General features: G+C 40.4%; 1 protein-coding gene across 1 annotated transcript in view; it reads left to right on the plus strand.

Moving 5' to 3' along the window:
* The first annotated feature begins 2,726 nt into the window (after window positions 1–2,726).
* Window positions 2,727–21,243, plus strand: part of Stk32a (serine/threonine kinase 32A) — a 119,516-nt gene continuing 100,999 nt past the window's right edge. Inside the window, exons 1-2 of the mRNA XM_021214821.1 lie at window positions 2,727–2,984; window positions 7,037–7,185. Coding sequence (XP_021070480.1) covers window positions 7,134–7,185 — 52 coding nt within the window. The 5' untranslated portion in view covers window positions 2,727–2,984; window positions 7,037–7,133. The remainder of the gene's footprint in view (window positions 2,985–7,036; window positions 7,186–21,243) is intronic.

Below are 21,243 nucleotides of genomic sequence, written 5' to 3' on the forward strand. Positions count from 1 at the left end.
TCAGTCCAAAACTAACATCAGGCACAGAAGAAAGCGTTTCACAACTTTTGTTTCAGCTCTTACATACTTTGCACTTTCTCTTCCTTGATGGTCCCTGAGTCTTGACAGTGTGTGTGTGTGTGTGTGTGTGTGGCCGGGGGAATAACAGGGATCCCAAATCTCCTTTCTCAGAACCTTGCTTAATTATGCATTTCCACGTTGACTGTTGTCCACTGCAGAAAAGAAGCTTCTTTGACCAAGGCTATTTGAATACATGTTATAGACACCCAAGTTTATTTGTATACACATTATTACTTGGAACCAATTTGGCAACATGACTATTGAACAAAATAGCTATAGCAAGTAAGGTCTACCCTAAAACCTCCCAAGCCATGAACTTTGGTCAAGGATTTTAGTACCAGGCTAGGAATTCCCTCCTGTGCAGCAGACCTGGAATCCAATCAGAAAGTCATTACCTATTGCACTGGTGGGTAGGTGGGTAACGTATGCAGAGTCCTAGGCTGGGTAAGACCACTGATGGTTTTTCTCCCCCCAGCAACCTGAGTAGCTCTTGCTAGCACTGTTAGCCGCTAGCTAACAGGGAGGGAACTTCCTCTTATCAGTTTGAGATTGACTTATTTCTCTATGTCTTTTGGTGATAGGCTCTTACCAAGAAATTACGGTGAGTTACCTAGGGCAGTGGCAATAATCTGTGTTGTTTTGTAGAGCTCTGGTGTCTCCTTGACCAAGAACTCATACGAAGCTATCTCATGCCTTGCATTAACATTTTCATTTAACAGCTCATGTGTCGCGAGCAATATAACTTTTTAAAGTAAAACTTCTTGCATGTCAAGCTTATAAGGCCCACATGCACTTGGCTGAACCCCAGCTTTGGCTCACAGAGCAGGCCTAAGAAAAATGGTAGCCTGTTAACTGAAATGACAACCTTTTAATATGTTTTATTAGAGTTTTAATTTTTATCTTATGTGTGAGTCTTGTCCCCCCCCCCGTGGATATTTATGTGGATGTCGTGTGTCTGCTTAGTGTCCATGAAATTAGGAAGAGGCCATCAGACACCCCCTGAGACTGGAAAAATCGTGGTGAACCACTATGTGGGTGCTGTGAATTGAATCTGGGTCCTCTGCAAGAGAAATGAGTGCTCTAAACCACAGAGCGGCCCCCCTAGCCCTGAACTGATAGCTTTAACACTTGCTAATTCGCATGTGTACTCTGCTGGCCATGTTAAGTTTACTGTTATGCATCTCACTCAACCCTCACCTGACTACAGATGTCTTTACTGACATTGAGAAGCTGAAGCCTGGAGCCTTTAGGTGACTTAGCCAACACCTCAGAAATGGCAGTTTGGGCATTTTGCTGATGCCTGTATGATTGTACAGCTCTCCCTGTCAACCAGTGAGGTTCCAAGGGACTTTGGTCTAGTCTCTTGTCTGCTTTCTTGCTGTTGTAGTTCATCTGGTGATAAAATAGAACTCATTGTATCTTGAGAGATTGGATGGGCATCAGAGATATTAATACAGATTATATCAATTTGTAGTGCATGTCAAATTTCTTGAAAATCAAGGGTATTGTTAAGTAATAGAGGCTATACCAAATAATATTATTCCAGGAGCCCACATTTTGCTTAAAAAAAATTAAAACTTTTTACTATAATAAATTCCTTAGTGGCTTAAGGACCAACAGAGTTTTATCCTGAATCATTCCATTAATGTGCATGGTGAGCCTCCAACAATTTCGTTATCTATTTCACAGACAAGTACAGTTCTGTGTTTTCACTCTTGGGAAACCACGTATTCAACAATAGCTCTCTGAAACCGACACATTTTGTCACAGACACATTCTGTTTGACTAACAGGTTTTTTTTTTTTTTTTCTTAAGAAAACATTGTTAAAGCTTGCAAATGTTTCGAAGTAATGAGAGTTTTAACCTCAAAGTTCTCATTTACCGTTTCTCTTTATGAATCCGAGGCAGCACTTATCTGGAATTTCTACATGGCAGGGACATGTGAAGATGGACAGAACGTATGGCCAGTTTCAAACTAGACCTGCTACTTTCCATTTGTCCCTGCCTGGCAGCTGTCCTGCTGTCACACCAGTCATTTCTGAAGGAAGTGCTGCACCACCACTCTCCTCTTGGCTGGCCTGTGACCCCTGGCTGGCCTCGGAGGGGAACAGTAAGTTACTTTAAGTGTGATGATGATTGCCCGGAGAAGCAGAGGGAGCTGCCTTGGAAGTCGGCCTTTCTCTGTACCTGTGGGGGTTTCCACTCTAACTTCCACCAGCAGGTATGTGTCCAGAGATGGAGGAAAAGCTGGGGAGCCAGGAGTCTTCCCACGGATGGGTGGTCCTTCTACAGTGAGCAACCATTCAGTGTCCTGTGCCTCAACTCCACCAGCAGTAAAATGGGGCAATGCATGGTCCATCCTTACTTCTAATCTTGAACCCGGTCACTTTCACATGCACTACCTCTCAGGGACCCCCATTGCCAGGGATCAAGGTCGAAGGAGTTCCCGCCAAGGACTACCTTGGGAAAGATTTTCCCCTGGGTCTGAGAAGTTGGGGGAATGCTCAGTTTCAGGCTGCTGGAGATGGAGCCTGTGCTCCGGGCTCCCAGCCACGCCCTCCTGCTGTCCAGCTCGCCCTCCTGGGGCTCTCGCCCTGCCCCCAGCCAGCGACGCACAGTCCCCTGGCGACTGGCGCTCATCCAGGCGACTGGCAATTCGCTCCGGGGGAGGGCGCCGTCTGGGGACGCCCCTGGCAGGCTGCTTGGCGCTCTCTTCCTCACCCGGGTCCCGCCCCTCGCTGGGGAGCTGCGCGGCTGCGCTGGGTCCCCTTTGCAGCCGCAGGTGCCTGAGCCCAGCGCGCAGTCCTGCCGGGGCCATTCCCTCAGCCGCGTCCTGATCGGCAGGTGTCTTCTGTTTCCATCGTTGTTCCTGGCCTGCTGAGTGCTATCAGTCCCTGCTCCTCGAATGGAAGCATCATCGTGAGGTGAGTGGAAAGGCTGGGGAAAGGATGTAGACTGGGTGAGTGGTGATTATACATAGGAAATCGCCCCGTGTGAAGAGGAGCACTGGTGCGTAGCTGAGAAGTTCAAGGGGTGGGGATGAGAAAGAACACAGAGGCGACCGTTCAGACTGACTCGCAAGACCAGATGGAGGAAAGGACCCACCCTAGCTATTGCCCCTATCTGCTCCTCCACTTTCGCACCACCTTGGCCCTAAAGACTTCAAGAAATATTCTCTGAGCTGAAATGAATGAAGGGAAGTTTTTCCACCAGCTTCAAAGTAAGAGAGCATTGTTTGCCCTGTTTGCCTCAGTCTCCACAAGGTTCCCTGCCCCATCCGAAGCTGAGAAGTTTGAACGTTTTCTCACAGAAAAGTAAATGTGCTATTCTGTGGATCGCTAAAGGACACTTAAAGACCATAGATCGGAGCTATGAGGATGTGTACGCTCATTCTTAGGTCTCAGAAATAGGATGGCTGAGGAGAACTGCTAGACAACAGGCGCACCTCCTTCAGGTTTGGATGGCTTATTTTAAAACGCTTCTCGGGTTTTAGAATTGTGGAGGTGTGTGCAGACCCAGGAACTGTCTTTGGGAAGTGGAAAAAGGCAGTCTACTTGGCTTGAGGGCTAATGTGGAAATGTTTACTTACCAGTAACTTTCAATACCTAAAACCAACGAAAACAGAGTTAAAAATCCAAACAATTGTTAACAGGGAATGCTGCTAACTTGGATGGTTTCTGGCTTTGTTTTGTTTTGTTTCGTTTTGTTTTCCTTTTCCTGTGTTTCTAAATATTTTCAATTTAGTTTGTTTTTCAAACGCAAAAAAAAATAATTATGACTGCACAGGTTGTGATAATGAAATCTATATGGTGCTGTCAGATGTTGCAACATCTTTTCATCAGACCTGGTATTCTCCCACTCTAGGATTCTCTGGGGAGGCAGCCGCTGAGAGACTCCTGACTAGTCCAAGGCTCCAAGTCACACTTGAGAGGCTCCTATTAGAAAATTAGGTCACACTTAACAATCTAGTAACTATGGGGTCAAAGTAGAGTCTGAACTCTTGTCCATCCCTGCAAGACAAATTACCTTCTTGTTGTGCTGAGGGATTCCCTTTCTGTGCACGGCTGCTGTACTTGATGCTTAGCTAATGCTGAGGACTCTGGAACACGAGGTCATGAAGGGGAGAGGTTTTAAGGAAATTGTCTTACATCTCTCCTATTCTCTATTCAACAGAGTGGAAAGAATGAGTCACCATCTTCCTGTCAGAGAAAGGCCTATCTCTTTCTATGAGAGAAACGTCTCTGATTTGGTTAGGCACATGGGGGTGGGGTTGGGGATATGGGGTGAAGGGAAAAGGTTAAAGGAAATTCTAAACTAGATGAAGAGTGGTAGCTACCATGGGAGAAGACGATGTTAAGTGACATGGCAATGGCCCCCTTCACGTGGACTTTTCTCCCAGTTAAATTGCTGACTCTGCCATCCATAAAATGCGCACACCAGAGTGGAAGTCTAAAATGTGGACACACTTGATACTATTCCTGCCTCTTTGTCCGTCTGATTTGACAGCGTGCAAGGTCAATGCTTGGCACATCTTGCATAGTCGAAAGATGGGCTACTTGAGGAAAATATAACGTGTGAAGAAAAATACAAGAGTGGTAGAGTGGCCATGTGTGTGAAAGCATGCACTCACACTGTTACTGGATGCAAGAGAATATAGCCCAACTCGGCAGTGTTAAAAGTAGCTGCTCCTTAAAATGTATCGGACCAGTTTCCCTTTTCTAATGTTGGTAGTAGAGACATTGCTATTTTTCTAGACTACAGGCAGTAGTAGAGCACAAAGGTTCTACTATAGCTACACCATGCTGTTTCTTAACCCTCTGTCAAATGCAATGAGCATCCTACATCTTTTTTCTTAATTCTTCATTCTCTTGTCTAAAAGCCTTTTTGATTTGTTTTTCATTTACATAGACACTAGTTCTCGATATCTTCCTGGACACCAGTGATCCCACTGAGCTTGCTTCAGCCACCAGTTACCACCACCCTACCCTCTCCCCAACTCTAGCCCATTTAATTGGTCACTTCCTAATTGCTGACTCTTTCTTTGCTCTCCATTAAATGATTCTTTTTAAAGACCATAAGGCATTTTGCCAGCAGTTGGCATTTCGTTGGAAAAGTAGCAATTCCTTAATGGATCCTCCTTCCAAATGAAGGCTTGACTTACATTTTCCTAATGAGAAAATGAGTTTTTCTTCTATACCTAGGGGCTCCCCAAGTTCTTTTTAAAAAATAACTTATTCTTAAACAAGGATCTCTTGGATAGTTTCTCTAATTCTGCATCTAAATAAGTGTTTTCTTCCTGTGTAAAAAGTCCATGGGGAAAAAGTAACAACAAAACAAAACAAAAGGTTAACAAGTGTCAAGAGCTAAAAAAATAATAATAAATGCAAAGGAAATATCACACCTATCAAAATAGTGGAAATAAACACTTACTCTCTCCATGCTGTGTATGCCAGGTACTTTGCTAGTTTAATTGTATTGGTTTACTATCTACATCCGTAAGTCATGTTTTTCCTAAGCACAATATTTTTTGAGCTCCATAGCTGAGCTGAATTTTAAAGTGTTCTTTTATAAAATCTGGCGCATCCCCTCTTTCCGTAGCTCTAAAAACCCCTGGCCAGTGTTTCCACAGTGTTCCACCGCCACAGTCTCTTCATCTGACCGCAAATACATTTTTAGATTAACTCAGTACTGCCACCATCGCCCTCATAATGCCTAAGTGTCCTGTACCTGGTCTGGTCTGGTCTTTTGTGTGAGCTTCCTGGCATTTAAAGGTACCCGAGCTTGTGACTCCTGAAGGAGGCACTGTTATGTCCCCATTTTAGTGGTCAGAGGCTAAGTAACTGTTTCAAGGCCATGACCTTGCAGTTTTTAGGACTGGAACCCAGATGTCACCCGGATAGCAAGTCTTTACTTTACTTTTTTTTTTTTTTTTTTGAATCAATGAATACATAAACACTTTAAAGGAGATTTTATCTCTAAGATATATGGTATAATTTGAGCTCCAGTGTGATTAGCAATTGCTGATCATGTATACTATAAACTACTTTATGTATTATGTTACATATATATCTATGTTTGTATGCTCAGTACACAAAGACTGTTTCCATAGTTCTAAACCCCCCAGACTAGTGTTCTACACACTGGTCTCATGTAACAGATGTGTAAGAGCCAGAGATAATGGTGAACATCTGTACATTCCAAACTATTGAGGCTGAGGTAGGTAAACAGGAGTTGAAGGCCAGCCTCAGTTATATAAGAGAATATGCCCCGAACAAACAAAATTTATAAATGTCACATAATGTGTGTATTTATGTGCTACAACATAGGAGTCACATAATGTCAACATATGAATATATATGCCATATATTTACAAAGAATAACATATGTCCTCTCTTTTTGGGTAAAGACCATTATCAACTCCAAGTTTAGGAGAAGAAAATGTGTTTGGAGGAAGCCAACTCCTTGCTAGTAAAGTCCAACCTAGTGTGGTGCCTTCCGGGGTGAGTGGAAAAGTAAGGCGACTTCATGTTTAAGAGTAAGATTTTAAGATTGTTCTTGGTCACACAGCAAAAAATAAATAAATAAAAAATAAAGGAAATATAAAGTTAGCCTATTTTTTTTTTAAAATATAGAGGTTTGCTAAAATTATTCTTATTTTATAATCACTTAATTGATCCCACTTTAAAGTTTTCTTGATACCTGGGAATGTATTTTGCTTTCCTCTTACTTTGTTAGTAGAGGTTGACTTTTGATGACGCAGTCCAGTGTGGCTTTTCTCATTGCCCCATGCACCACTGTCATTTCTATTATAATTCTTAAGGACAAAAGAAATTCTGCTATCGCAATAGAAGTGGATGTTTTTGTTACAATCTGGATTCAGGGTATCCACCACATACTCTATTACAAGGATTCTCTCTCTCTCTCTCTCTCTCTCCCTCTCTCCCTCTCTCCCTCTCTCCCTCTCTCCCTCTCATAGATATCCAGCCAATTTCTTGGGGGTCTACATTGGACAAAGATGAGTGCTTCTTCCAGAATACTGTAACTAGATTGTCCAGGTCAGTTCAGACTTGACCATGGGAGCCAACACTTCAAGCAAAGCACCAGTGTTTGATGAAAATGAAGACGGTAAGAAATGTGCCATACTGGCGTGTAATAAATGGAATTTTGTGAAACTGAAATACAAGGGCAGTAAGTAGAAGGAAGGTCTACAGGGTACCTCAGGATGGGGGAAGAGTGACTAGCAGGATGAAGCTTGGGGACCTTGTGTCTTGATATATAGAATGTATTGTTTAGTTATTATGTTGTCTTTGGCAACTTTCATAATCACTGCCATATACTACTAGTGGCTTCCCTGCTTCAAAGAGTGTTGTATCCTGTGGCACATATTTAGATGATTTATGTGTTTCCTTTGTTGTTCTTTTGATAGTTGAGGTTACTCCTATTGCAAGTCTTTTTCTCTCTCTCTCTTGCTCCTTATAATAACGAATTGAGTTTTAAAAGGTAGATGCCTTCTTAATTTCCAACTGTCAGGCTTCTGCATCCCACCCATTTCACAGTTGGTGGTGGTGGGGGTCACTGTGAGAATAATCAGTTTCACTGAGAAAAGGGGAAACATTAAAGACTAGGGTTAATTAGGCAAGGAATACAGGCATGAGTCCTCCTTCCTCCCCATAACTTCCCAGCAGTGGCACATTGAGCTGGGGCCAGGGCCTTGCCGTGTCTTGTTTCCTTCCCATGGTAGAAGGTTAGGCAATCTTGTTGGAGTGGATTGGGTGGTAGCTGTTTGCTGTATTCTTAGACAAAGAAACACCTGGGTTCTAAGTAGTAAGTTGTCCAGGCTTCCAAGAGGGGAAGTTCAGAATAACTTCTAAAGAGCTCGTCTAATTGTACCGGAAAGGAGAAGGGTGGTGTGGAGTTTCAGGAATCTATAGAACCTTCAGCTGATTCAACTATCAGCTAGCTGTTCAGATCAAGAAATGTGTCTAGTCTTGTAGCTCGGACTCCACTTCAGTCAAGAGGTGGAACTGAACCCTGAAGATCCTTTCCAGCTCAAAACGTATTGTTTGGCTGAATAACACCAGCTACCTCTGGATCATCCACGCAAGTTCATTGTGTTGGATTGTGAGTTTGATCTTTAAAACAGACATAGACCATGAAAAGGGGACATATGTTTCCTTCTCTAGCTGTCTCAGAAGCACAGGGCTAGAGCAGTGACTCCAATGGCCTTGCTTTCCCTGTCTCCTCCCATCTCTAGAGGAGTGCTCCTGACCTCACACTGATGGATGGCCCATTTATAGCTAACCTCCAGCTGTTAAGAAAGAAAAGTCAGAAAGATGCACTCATCCCTTTAGGGATCTGCTCTGTTCTGGCACTTTGGTTCCCATGCATATACTATACTTCTGAGACAGCCTGCAAGATGCATTTTATTGTTGTGGATAGCTATGAACCTTTTAAAAATAAGTTCTTATGACAAAATGGGGGATAATTTGAAGTTTGTCACAGATGGGAAACCTCTATGTCTGTTATGCCTGATGGACACTTTCTGGTATAATGTTTGGATGCAAACACTAAAATACAGAGTTTTTGACTGGTCCACACGCCCTATTTCAAAGATCAAGCTTTTTACTATCAACATAGGAACAGCATTGGGCTCTCTAGAAAATATTCCATGGGGACAGAAAGAATTATATAACTGGGAAGCACTTTAACTTCTCATTGCTATTTTCGGTGACTTCCTTTGTTTTATCAAGTAGTTTAAGGAAGGCTCTAGAGACGAGCAATGTTATGTGACTCTCCCATCCTTAAAGCAGAAAGACGGTGGACTTGCTTTTCATGTGGTTCACATGCAAACCAGTGTTTGCATGAGAAAGATCTGCATAGTAAAACGAGTCAGAAAATGGATATCAAATTCATACTTTAAGTCATGAGAGATATTATATCACCTGCAGGTAGGGTGTTGTGAGGCTGGGAAAACACATCTTTCTTATGGGATGCCAGAGACAGCTATGTATCCTGTGGTTTGACACACATTATAACTGCCTTTAAATGATTTTAACAATAAAGTTAGATTAGAAAAGGGTTAGGCTTAAAAACCAGGTAGGTCTTGACACTCCTTAGATTGTTCTAGTTTTCCTCTCCTGTCCTGAACCCAGTTGGAGATCCTACAACAGCCTCCATAAAGAGAAAGTCTGAAATAAACAGAACATTCCTCTATGCTTCCCAGTGGGCTTAAAGCTCCCAGTTCATTTACACAGGCTGCTACCAGTCTACTGCAAGGGTTCCCAGTTTGTGGGTCCCGACCCCTAAGAGGGTCAAACAACTCTTGAACAGGGTTCGCCTAAGACCACCCTGCCTATCAGTTGTTTCCATTATGACTCACAACAGTCGCAAAATTGCAGTTATGAAGTAGCAACGAAAATAAATTATACGGTTGGGAGTCATCTGAACAGGAGGAACTGTATTCAAGGGTCAGGGCCATAGGAAGGCTGAGAAGCACTGGTCTACTGCGAGTCTGTCACTGCTAGGCTCAGAGAACCAAGGAAGAAGGGGGCCTGGCCTTTGTTCTTTCTCTTGAAGGCTGTGACCTAAAGACGGAAGGCAATCACATGTCAAGAACTCAAACCTCGGAGGTCACCAAGGAAAAGACCGAGGGACCTCGGGAATAGTATGTCAGCAGGAATAGTATGTCAGCGATAGCCAGGGCTACAAGAAGCTCTTTATACAAAGGCCTCAGAAGAATAGTTCAAACACAGGGAAAAGCAAGTCCAAAGCCTAGAGAATGACAATGTGGGGAGTGTGCACTCACCTGCATGATGACAGTCGTTGGTGCATGAGAGTTTGTCCATATGAATGTATCCCTTTATAGAATCATTACATTTGTGAGATGGAAAGGCATAGCCCTCTGATGAAGTCACTGTGTGTGTGTGTGTGTGTGTGTGTGTGTGTGTGTATGTATGTGTGTGTGTGTGTGCAGGTACTCCTGTGTGGAGGGCAGCAGTTGACATTGAGTGCATGGCTCAATCTTATCTTCACTGTGCAGTTTTGCGACAGGGTCTTTTGCTGAACTTGATGTTTCTGCTAGACTGACTGGCCAGAAATCCTCCCCCCCACCCCCCACCCCCCACACCCCAGAATGTTCCTGTCTTTTTCTCACACCCCAGTTCTGGGATTACAACCGAGGTTGGCTTTTACCTGGGTTCTGGGGCTCTGAACTTTGGTGTTCATTCATGCTAGTGTAGCAAGCGTTTCCCTCACAGGAGCATCCCCCAGCCTCTGTTTGTTTTGCAGTTCAGTAAATCCCTATGAGTTTCATTTGACTCTTTGTGCAACTGTGGACTGAGCACAAGCTAAGGCTGGATTTGACGGATTTCAAGCTTCTGTCTAAAGGGTAACAACAACAATAACAAACAACAACAACAACAACAAAAATCCCTGGCCAATCAAAGAATGTTAATATCCATTTCATTTTTATATCTATATTTTTATATAAATAATCAAACTGGGCCAGAATCTAGAGCCCTAAATGAGCCAATTTAATTACTTAAAAATGCTGCAGAGATGAACCCTTAATGTGATGGAAAAAGGACTTAACATTTCCTGTAAGTGGCTTAATATTCCAAGTATATAGAGTAGAGAAGAATATTGAATAGTTTTCTCAGACAGTGTTATATAAGTTATTCCTCACAGAGGAGTGGTTGTGTTCATTTTGAAGATAATTAAGGAATAAGATGAACTGTTGCTTGAAGTCCCTTGAAGTGAACTCTCCTTGTTAGAATTCATCCTGATACCAGCATGTAGTGGTGGTTCATCTGACCTCTGACCTTGAAAGAATTATCCTATTTGTTACTTTAGTTGATCTATGATGATGCAAACTGGGAGATTAGTTAACTAAGAGTCTAAGATTTTGCTTATTTAGTTCTCTTGCTTTCTTTTTTTAAAAAAGATTTATTTACTTTTATTTTATGTGCTTCCATTTGTTTCAAGAAGCTGACGTTCTTGAAGGAGCTCAAACTAAAAAACTCTGGCACTAATTAGTAAATACTACTATTGATTACCAGTAATTGTATGGTGACTTTACATGGGACATCCCACTGTTGTACTTGGATCCTTTTACTTAAGTAAAAACTTCAGCGTCTTGAAACAAATGGATTAAATGTGACAGCAGGTGCCACAGTCAATGTGGCTGACTAGTGACAAAATTAATTGAATTGAATTAACAGAAAATGGAATTTTATAGGTCCTGTAGAGATCTATATAAGCCAATCATGGCCTCTCAGTTGGCTTGTCTTTTATCTTCTTGAGATGATATTTTCTTTCTTCTTTTTCTTTTCTTTTAATCCCAAAATGACTATTAAAATAACTGGATTTGATCAGCAGACAAGTTTTTCCCACACCTAATGACTATACCTGTATGCTGAGAAAAAGTTACTAATGTGAATGAATATGTCATTCACACACAAAAATGAATGCAAGCTACCTTTATTTTTAAAGTTAATATTGTTGTTAAACCTACTTTAGCATGCCTGTCTGAATGCACTGGTTTGGTTTTCTAAGTTGTGATAGAATTGCTAATTGGTTCTACTTGTTTTCTTAAATTAGTATTTTAAAACTTGAAAAGTTGCATAAATTCAGCAAAAACAGGGTGTCTTGCAGTGGTGATGGGTAGAAATGTGTCTCCAGGCATACACAGAGAGCAGAGGAGAAAAGCTGGCTTAGTTCGGCCAAGAGACAGCTGCCTTTTGTACCTAAGCTTAGGAAAATTGGCCTTAGGTTAAAAGTTTCTCTGAAGAGTTCATCAATGCCCTGAGTGAGGGTTCAGTTATGGCATTCTTCTTTGGATTTGGTAGAAACTCAATGTTCTTTCATTTGGCAACACTAGTCTCCAAGGATATGTGGCTGCTTCCAGTTTCCAACATCTTCTTCAGTGACAGAGGCAATGGGGGTTCTTCAAAACGTTGGGCCAAGAAAACTGGCCAGAGATTTACAAAAAAGAAAAGAGGAGGTTGGCTGAGCTGATTCCAGCTAGGAAGGACGTTAGTATTGAAACACCCATGTAGTACATGCTGCTACCCAAGAGGGTAGGTCAGTGAACTGCAGATCGGAGTAGAGCCATATTACTTTATGTTATATTTATTATGTTAGATTGGAGTGACCAGAAAACTTAACTCATGAGAATTGTCTTATTTAAAAACGTCTGCCATCTTGGGAGCCTAATTTCCAGTCAATTCCTTGATTATTATTATTATAACCTTAAGTCTAACTGCTTGTGGAAATATTTTTTTAACTTGAAAGAATGTGATTTGTCCATGAAAAGGTGCTGGAAAAGTAAAAGGGAAGCAAACTAGAAAGCCAAGGAAACAGACCTTAAGGTTGGAGCTAGCACTTTGGCTTCGCACTTGGGTGTTGGAGGCAATCAGAAACACATTAAAGAGACGTTGTTCAAATCTGGGACGGTGGCACCTCTTTAGTAATCTGCACTCTTATCAGGTATATGAAAGGTTCAAAAATGACCTAGAATATTAAAATCTCAGTCTTCTTGAAATGTCATGATACATTTCAAAATTAAACCATTACTTGTATGGAAAGTTTTAAGTAATTTGTGGTACAAAATATTTTGTAGGTTTCAGTTTAGGAAATGAGAGTTGTCTTGAAAGCATCCTTTTAGGCCATTTTCCCCCTTTTGGTTAAATAGGAACAGAATTGATGTGAAATGCTTTTAATACAATTTGTAGAAATATAATAGGATTTTCATATTGCATATGAAGAGTGATTATTATTCCCTAAGTACTCTTCATACACTCTTCATTGTGGCATGTTTCATGTCTATTAAGGTTAATGAGGAAAGCACAGGCGAGCTTGGTTTAACTCTGGGATGTTGGATGTATTTGTTTGAAGTAATAGCTGGGTTTTTTTAAAAAAAAAAAAAAACATTTTTATGATTACTTTAATACCAAGAATACTTTTATGAACAAACGAAGTAGTTGCTGGTGATAGCCCTTTTTGACCAATCATCTTGTAGCTTTAATTAAAGATTTAGGAAAGAGCTTTAGCTCCAGGGGTACCAGAAAACTCTGCCCAATCCTAAGATATCTACCAAAGAGATGACCAGCTGTGCAAACTGGAAAGAAATTTAACCAGGGTACGTTGGGGAAAGGAACATATAACAGGGCCCAGTGACACCAAGTTTGTCTTTAGGGAACTGACAGGAGCTCTGGGTATAAGGAGGGAAAGGGTGGGGATGAGGGTACCAGAGCTATGCATAATTAAGTAGTGTTCATTAACATGCCTGGTCGATCATGAGGAGGAAGCGCAGAAGTTGCTAACTGTGTTACAACGTGAGAGCGTGAGAGGAGAAGTTTGGTTCCCGTGAATTGATTACATCTGCCACAGCTTACCAGCTCTCCATCATAGATACTACCTCTCATTACGAAGCTGGCCTATCTTTTCAGGCTTATCATTGCTTGGCGGTACTTTCCGTCTCTAGTCACATTGTTCTTATTAATCAACGTGGATTTTGCTTTTGCCATGGAGCTAAAGAGGGTCACTGGGAGCAGGTTAGGCTCAGTGACCACTCTCTGCTTCAGAACTCTGTCAATGGAAAAACTGAATCTGTAAGCCTGTGCCTGTATGCAGATGGTCTTCAGTAAGAGGGTGTAAGAAGACCATCCTGGAAAGCCAAGCCTTGCTGTTTGATTTGCTTTTAGATATTTTTAGCCTTTAATTCATGGATTACATAGTGTTAGCAACTGTGCATAGCTATGTAACCATTTGGAGCTGTTTCATGTAGAAAGATAAGCAGTAAGAAGCCAGGGATGGAGTACTACTATACTATACTATACCTATGAGACATGACAGTGAACAATATAAGTGATATAGATAGTACACAAGGACTGGGAAACTCAGGGTTATAGATTTGGAATTTAACTACCAAGCACAGCCTTGACTTTTCCTTTTAAAACTATTTTTGACTCCTCCCTAGAGACCTGTTCACAGGAAAATAAATACAATTAAGCTTGTTTCTGATTTGAGGAATCCATATCTTTATGTTCTTAATTTTGTTTATGAGACTAATTTAGCACAAGGGTTGGAAATTTTTATGTAATGGCCAGATAATAAATATTTTATGATCTGTAGGAATTATGGACAGCTTCAACTCTGTCATTAATCAGTAGTATGAAAAACACTACCAATAAAACTTTTCAGACAGTGATATTTGAATTCCCAGATATTCTCAGCTGTCATCAGATGCTGTTGTATGATTTTTTTCCAGTCAGTTAAATGCGAAAGTAATTATTAGTTCATGAAATGTATGAAAATTGATGGTGGGCTAAGTTCGGTTCATTTCATTTAGTAAACACCCTGGGAACCTTTCTAGGTCCACAAGCAAATCCTCTGCATTTAAGAGATGCGGCAAAGAGGCCAAATATGCTCTTTGATAATCCAGTCTTCACTAGCTCTCATTTAGGTCAACCCCTGAGATCTAGTGCAATTACTTTGAACAATAATCGAGTGGTTGTAAAGATAATATGTGCAAGTTGGGAAGAATAGGTAGGTAGATAGATAGATAGATAGATAGATAGATAGATAGATAGATAGACAAACAGACACATATTGTATACATATATTCACACACACATACATAGAGTGTGTAATTCCACTAAATAAGTCAAGTTAATAATTATAACCTGTATTGCACTTGAAGTATGACTAAAGAAGGATTTGCTTCCCAAAAAGGAATGTGGACTAATTGAACGGCACCCAAAAGTTGGAAACATTAATCCTTCTTCTTGCCTCACTGTCCTATTTTGTGGTGACTTCTAGAGTGTCAATGAACTTCAACATCCAAATAAATTTATGAAACACTTAGTGTCCTTTGCTTGGTCTTGGCACCAGTGATGGGTCACAGCAAATCCCAGACTTCCTGGGGCACTATGTCTCATAAAAGGAAAGGCTGACAGTGTGCACAGCAGACATCATTTGCTCCGGAGGCAACATCTCTGGAGAAATTCCATTATGGTTTTAAAAGTCTTGCCAGACTCCCAATGCCTTAACCATTGCATCCACTTTTGGCTGGGATGCTGCTGGACCAACGATGTGCTGGAGTCATTTTTCATTTGAGGGTCATGTGCAATGGGCCTGAGAGCTTGCCTTTGCCCATAACTAGTACGAAGCTGTCAGGAGCCACTATTCCCAGAGGCTCTTTGTGGATCAGTGCCAAACTGACCAGGTTTCATTTGGGTGTGGGAAAATGGGGATATTAGTGTAAGATCATAAGTTTATCATCAAGCTAACCCTATTAAAATACTAATTCTCTTTTGGTCCGTGTTGTTGTGCTTGTAGCGTTTGAAGGTTGTGAGAACAGAAATTGGTTTTTTTTTTTTTTGTAATGAGAACTTGGATAAGCGATTTGCCTCTGCCCTGTTTTATCATATGTAAAAGGAAGCAGATAACGGTGTTTGCTTCCTGTAGTTTTTGTGGAGTGTGAAGTGTTTGACTGGTGTCAAGTACATAGTAATAGATAGTATTCATTTTCATTGTAATTATCAGAATTATAGTTTTCAGTGCTTATTCTTGGTAAGTAAAAAAAAAATACTATTTGGTGCTAGGTTTTCTTGTGCATGTGAGCGTGTGTATAAAATGTGTGTGTGTGGCATATATATGGGAGACAGAGAGAGAGAGAGAGAGAGAGAGAGAGAGAGAGGAAGGAAGGTAAAAGTAGGAGGTTTTCTTTTTTAAATAGGTTTTCTAATCTATATAATTCAAAGTTATATCAGAAATCTATGTATAACTGTTAAGAATTCACTTAAGGAACTGACTTGAAGATAATATAAAATGATCTGCTTTATGAGGACCATTTTCATCATGTAAGCATGATATCATAGTGCCTGGACCACCATGGTGACTGGAGATGGAATTTAGGGAAACTTTTGAAAGCTTAAAGAACATCCATTTTCTCCATAAAACAATGAGAAGCTAGTGGTGTTTTGAATGGGGAGCAATATGGACAGGACATAGGGGACCCAGTGTGTCACTTCTTTGCTTGAGAAGAGTGGGTAATAGGAGCTCAGCACATACAGAGGCAGAGTCATGAACTCTCTTTGAAACTAGTATTGTCAAGTGGTATGGGTTAGTTTTTATCAACCCGACACAAACTAGAGTCACCTATAAAGAGGGAACCTTATCAGCTTGGCTTTATAAGCAAGTCTATGGGGACATTTTCTTGGTCAATGGCTAGTATGGGAGGGTCCGATTCACGATAGGTGGAGACAACCTTGGGCGAGTGGCATACCTGCAGATAGAACATATATATATGTGTGTGTGTGTGTGTGTGTGTGTGTGTGTGTGTGTGTGTGTGTGTGTGTTTATATATATCAAACAGAAATACTGAGCAAACTTGACAGTAAACCAATAAACAATTCTGTTTCCATTTCTGCCTTAAGCTCCTGTTCTGACTTCTCTCTATTATTGTCAGTTACCTGGAAATATAAGATGAAATAAAACCTTTCTTCCCAACTGGTTAAAGTCATTGTTTTATTGCAGGAACCAGAGGCAAACTAGGACCCAACTTGAAGACTAGAACTGAGTGTCTAGTGATGAGTGCAAATCTGGGCTAGAAATAGAGGCACAGGAATTTATCCTTCACAGACTGGTGAGTCTTAAGGGAGGGCAGGGACAGAAAGGAGGAAGTCCCCAACTGAGAGGCAGAGGAGAGAGATCCAACTAAGGAAAGAGATGAAACAGGCAGATCAGAATGAACAATGTTTGTCCTAAAATTCAAGAAATAAAAATGTTCAGAGAAAGAGGGAGAAGTTGTCTCTGTTGGATGCCCCTGTATGGATGAACAGGTGGACATGCCTATAGGCAAGGAAACAAAGAGGAACCTGGTGTCCCTGACAACGTGCCAATAGGATTGCGAAGCATGTACTGACAAGTGGATAGGGGTAAGTGGGAGGTAAGTAAGTGGATGAAGCAAATGTACGTGACTGCTTGAAGGCATCTGATCTACAAATAAGCAGTGGATGAAACAACAGCCAAAGCTGAGTTTAGTGATAGATAGATAGATAAACCTTTTCAGAGAAAATATAAAGGGGAGGAGGAGTTAAGTCACAAGACTGGGAACCAGGGCTGGCTTCAACAATATAAGATCTTGGTGGTCACACATGGTCTGCCACTCAAGATACTATAATTATTTTTGAGTATGACCCTTGGGCTATGATTTTCCGTAGGTCTTCCAAATTTATTCTTGAACTGTGTGTATAAGAGAAGAAGAGAAAAGAGAATGTGGTAACAGATTTTTTTTCCTGGGAATGGACACCTTGGCTCATATCTTTCTACTTTTCCTGTTAGGAATAGGGGTTAGCTGCTTGCTGGGAACCAAAATTTCTGCCAGATTCTATAATACTGAGAGTCTGGGTACTGATTCAAAGGTGACTGGTGTGTGAGGGCCACCAAGACATCCCTAGAAAGGGTATAGTAATAGTTCATTACTCCATGATGACAGTTTATCTGGTGGCTTCCCTTATTTTCTGTTCTTAGCCAGTCCTGATTCTACAACCAGATACTAAGGTGAGTAAATAGAAAAAAAAATTAAAAAATCTATAAGAAATAGATTGGTAGAGACAGACAACAATCGTAACATATATTATCATCAGAACAGCCTGCAATTTAAGCATGCCCAATCTGGATCCATTGTGGCCCAGGAAGTTTCAACTACTGACCTGGAATCAGATGTCTACAGCAGAGCCTGAACCCCCATATACAGTTACAGATATATCTTCCTGGGATGCATAGCTAGAGAGAAGTGACAAAATTAAATGAACTGACTTAAGGGGACCGGTCTCCGACGTGCTCTGACTCCTGCGCACAAATTGGCATGACTAGTTTCATTTCCTGAGCCGTGTTCATCTTCAGGTCTGCAGTGAGTCACAGCCAGACCTCGTGGACTAAATTACTGCTGATTGGAGGTTCTTCCCTCAGACCAATAGTGGAGCTGCTCCTGGGGCTACTTACCCTTTGTTTCTCACATTGAGTCTAAGCCTTGTTCCAGTGGCTCTTTTCATGTATTCTCTTACATAGTCATTATTTTCTTTAGATAGCTTTAGGCCAACATAATGCTTATGATGCCTGTGATATAACCTGTATTTGTTTTTATAAAGTTCAAACGCTGCTTTGATACCTTCATTTTATGCCTAGAGTATAAAATAGAAGGATGACTGTTCTAAAATTAATGCCTGATTACAGCATTAAAAGGAATTTCTGGCTTAGTCTTAAGTTCTTGTTTACTGCAGTTTGCCGGCCTGCTCTCCCGTGGACTTTGCTGAAGACTGCAGACATCATATTCTTTATGCGCCACTATTGTGGGAAACTTGAAAGGCATAGGGGCTTCTTGGTGGCTATTCTTAGGAAATGTCTAACTATGGGCTTAAGAGGAAAGTTGATGATTATAAAAGCAATGCTTATGAATTATAGAATGCTCAGAAAACATAATTGCTGAGGAGAACTTAATTTTAGCCTATAGACCATCATGGCAATTTTTTGAGGCATTTATTTTCACACGTTTCTTTTCTATCCCAGTATCTTTCATCTTGACTATCCTAGATATTCCTTAATTTATAGTTTTATTTACTTGTTTTTGACTTGTGTGCTCTTCTTCCTAGAGTGTAAAGTTCACAAAACTCCGGCAATTCTGTCTCTTGTATATACCTTTAAATAATGAGTTTGTGACTTATTGAGTAAATTATTGCATTCAAGTCTTTGTAAAGACTGGATACATTTATAAGTGGCATATGATATATTCGTGGTGTTATTTATATACTTCTAGAACCCTACTTCCACGAGTATTGTTTGTAGTTTACTGCATTTACTTAAAATTTGAGTTGTTGAAACTATAACTTAGTGGCTATGAAATTCTACAACATACATATATTTCAATATACCTAAAATATACATAGTTTTAAATGTAAGTACCAAAACCAAATAGGATCTTTTATATTATAATGCTATAATTTAATAAATCTTTAACCTTGAAAAAATTGTTGCAGGAGGAAAGAATAAATATCCTCTATAGTTGAGAATTTAAATCATTTACATATAATACAACAGTATTTAAAGAAGTTTATTTGGCTTATTAATATAGGAATAATTATAAATATGCATAATATTTTAAAAATAAATAATCTATTTTAGTAAATACAATTAACAACCTTTTAAAAATTTATGGATGCTGTTTTAACCATTTGTTAAAAGTGAGTTATTTTACAGTGGAAAATATATATTATATTTAACTGAGCATTTTAAACAGTGTAAATGTACAGTTTAAAAGCATTAAGCACAGTTACAATGTTATATAACCGCGATGACCATCATGCATTTCTTTTTTTTTCATGTTACTTTTATTTTTAATAATATTCTAGTATGCCAGCCTTTTTAAAGCATTTTAGCCAAAGCAAACAGAATAAAATTATGATTTTGATATGCTAAGTACATATTTTTTTTACTTTTTTCATATTTATTATTATTATTATTATTTTCTTTATTTACATTTCAAATGCTATCGCGAAAGTTCCCTATAACCCCCCCCCACCCCTGCTCCCCTACCCACCCACTCCCACTACTTGGCCCAGGTCGTCCCTTGTGCTGGGTCATATAAAGTTTACAAGACCAAGGGGCCTCTCTTCCCAATGATGGCTGATTAGGCCATCTTCTGCTACATATGCAGCTAGAGACTCGAGCTCAGGGGGTACTGGTTAGTTCATATTGTTGTTCCACATACAGGGTAGCAGCCCCCTTCAGCTCCTTGGATATTTTCTCTAGCTCCTCCATTGGGGACCCTGTGTTCCATCCAATAGCTGGCTGTGAGCATCCACTTCTGTGTTTGCCAGGCTCTGGGATAGCCTCACAAGAGGCCACTATATCAGGGTACCTTCAGCAGAATCTTGCTGGCATGTGCATTAGTATCTAGGTTTGGTGGCTGATGATGGGATGGATTCCCGGATGAGGTAGTCTCTGGATAGTCCATCTTTTCATCTTAGCTCTAAATTTTGTCTCTGTACCTGCATCCTTTCATGAGTATTTTGTTCCTTACTCTAAGGAGGAATGAAGTATTCACAGGATGGTCATCCTTCTTGGTTTTCTTGTGTTTTGAAAAATGTATCTTGGGTATTCTAAGTTTCTGGGCTAATATCCGCTTATCAGTGAGTGCATATCTAGTGACTTCTTTTGTGATTGGGTTACCTCACTAAGGATGATATCCTCCAGATACATCCATTTGCCCAAGAATTTCATAAATTCATTGTTTTTAATAGCTGAGTAGTACTCCATTGTGTAAATGTACCACAGTTTCTGTATCCATTCCTCTATTGAGGGACATCTGGGTTCTTTCCAGCTTCTGGCTATTATAAATAAGGCTGCTATGAACATAGTGGAGCATGTGTCCTTATTACCAGTTGGAAGATCTTCTGGGTATATGCCCAGAAGAGGTATTGTTGGGTCCTCCGGTAGTACTATGTCCAATTTTCTGAGGAACCGCCAGACTGATTTCCAGAGTGGTTGTACTAACTTGCAAACCCACCAGTGTTCCTATTTCTCTACAACCTCGCCAGCATCTGCTGTCACGTGAATTTTTAATCTTAGCCATTCTGACTGGTGTGAGATGGAATCTCAGGGTTATTTTGATTTGCATTTCCCTGATGGCTAAGGATGTTGAACATTTTTTCAGGTGTTTCTCAGCCATTCGATATTCCTCAGTTGAGAATTCTTTATTTAGCTCTGTACCCCATTTTTAATGTTTTTTTTTGAGGTTCTGGAGTCCAGCTTCTTGAGCTCTTTGTATATATTGGATATTAGTCCTCTATCAGATTTAGGATTGGTAAAAATCCTTTCCCAATCTGTTGGTGGCCTTTTTGTCTTGTTGACAGTGTCTTTTGCCTTACAGAAGCTTTGCAATTTTATGAGGTCCCATTTGTCAATTCTTGATTTTACAGCACAAGCCATTGGTGTTCTGTTGAGAAATTTTTTCCCTGTGCCCATATCTTCGAGGTTTTTCCCCACTTTCTCCTCTATCAATTTCAGTGTCTCTGGTTTTATGTGGAGGTCTTTGATCCACTTAGACTTGAGTTTTGTACAAGGAGATAAGAACCATCATACATTTCTAGAACCGTTTTTCTTTCTAATGAGAAACAGGAT

Source organism: Mus pahari, chromosome 15 (genome assembly GCF_900095145.1).
Source record: "Mus pahari chromosome 15, PAHARI_EIJ_v1.1, whole genome shotgun sequence".
Classification (NCBI taxonomy): domain Eukaryota; kingdom Metazoa; phylum Chordata; class Mammalia; order Rodentia; family Muridae; genus Mus; species Mus pahari.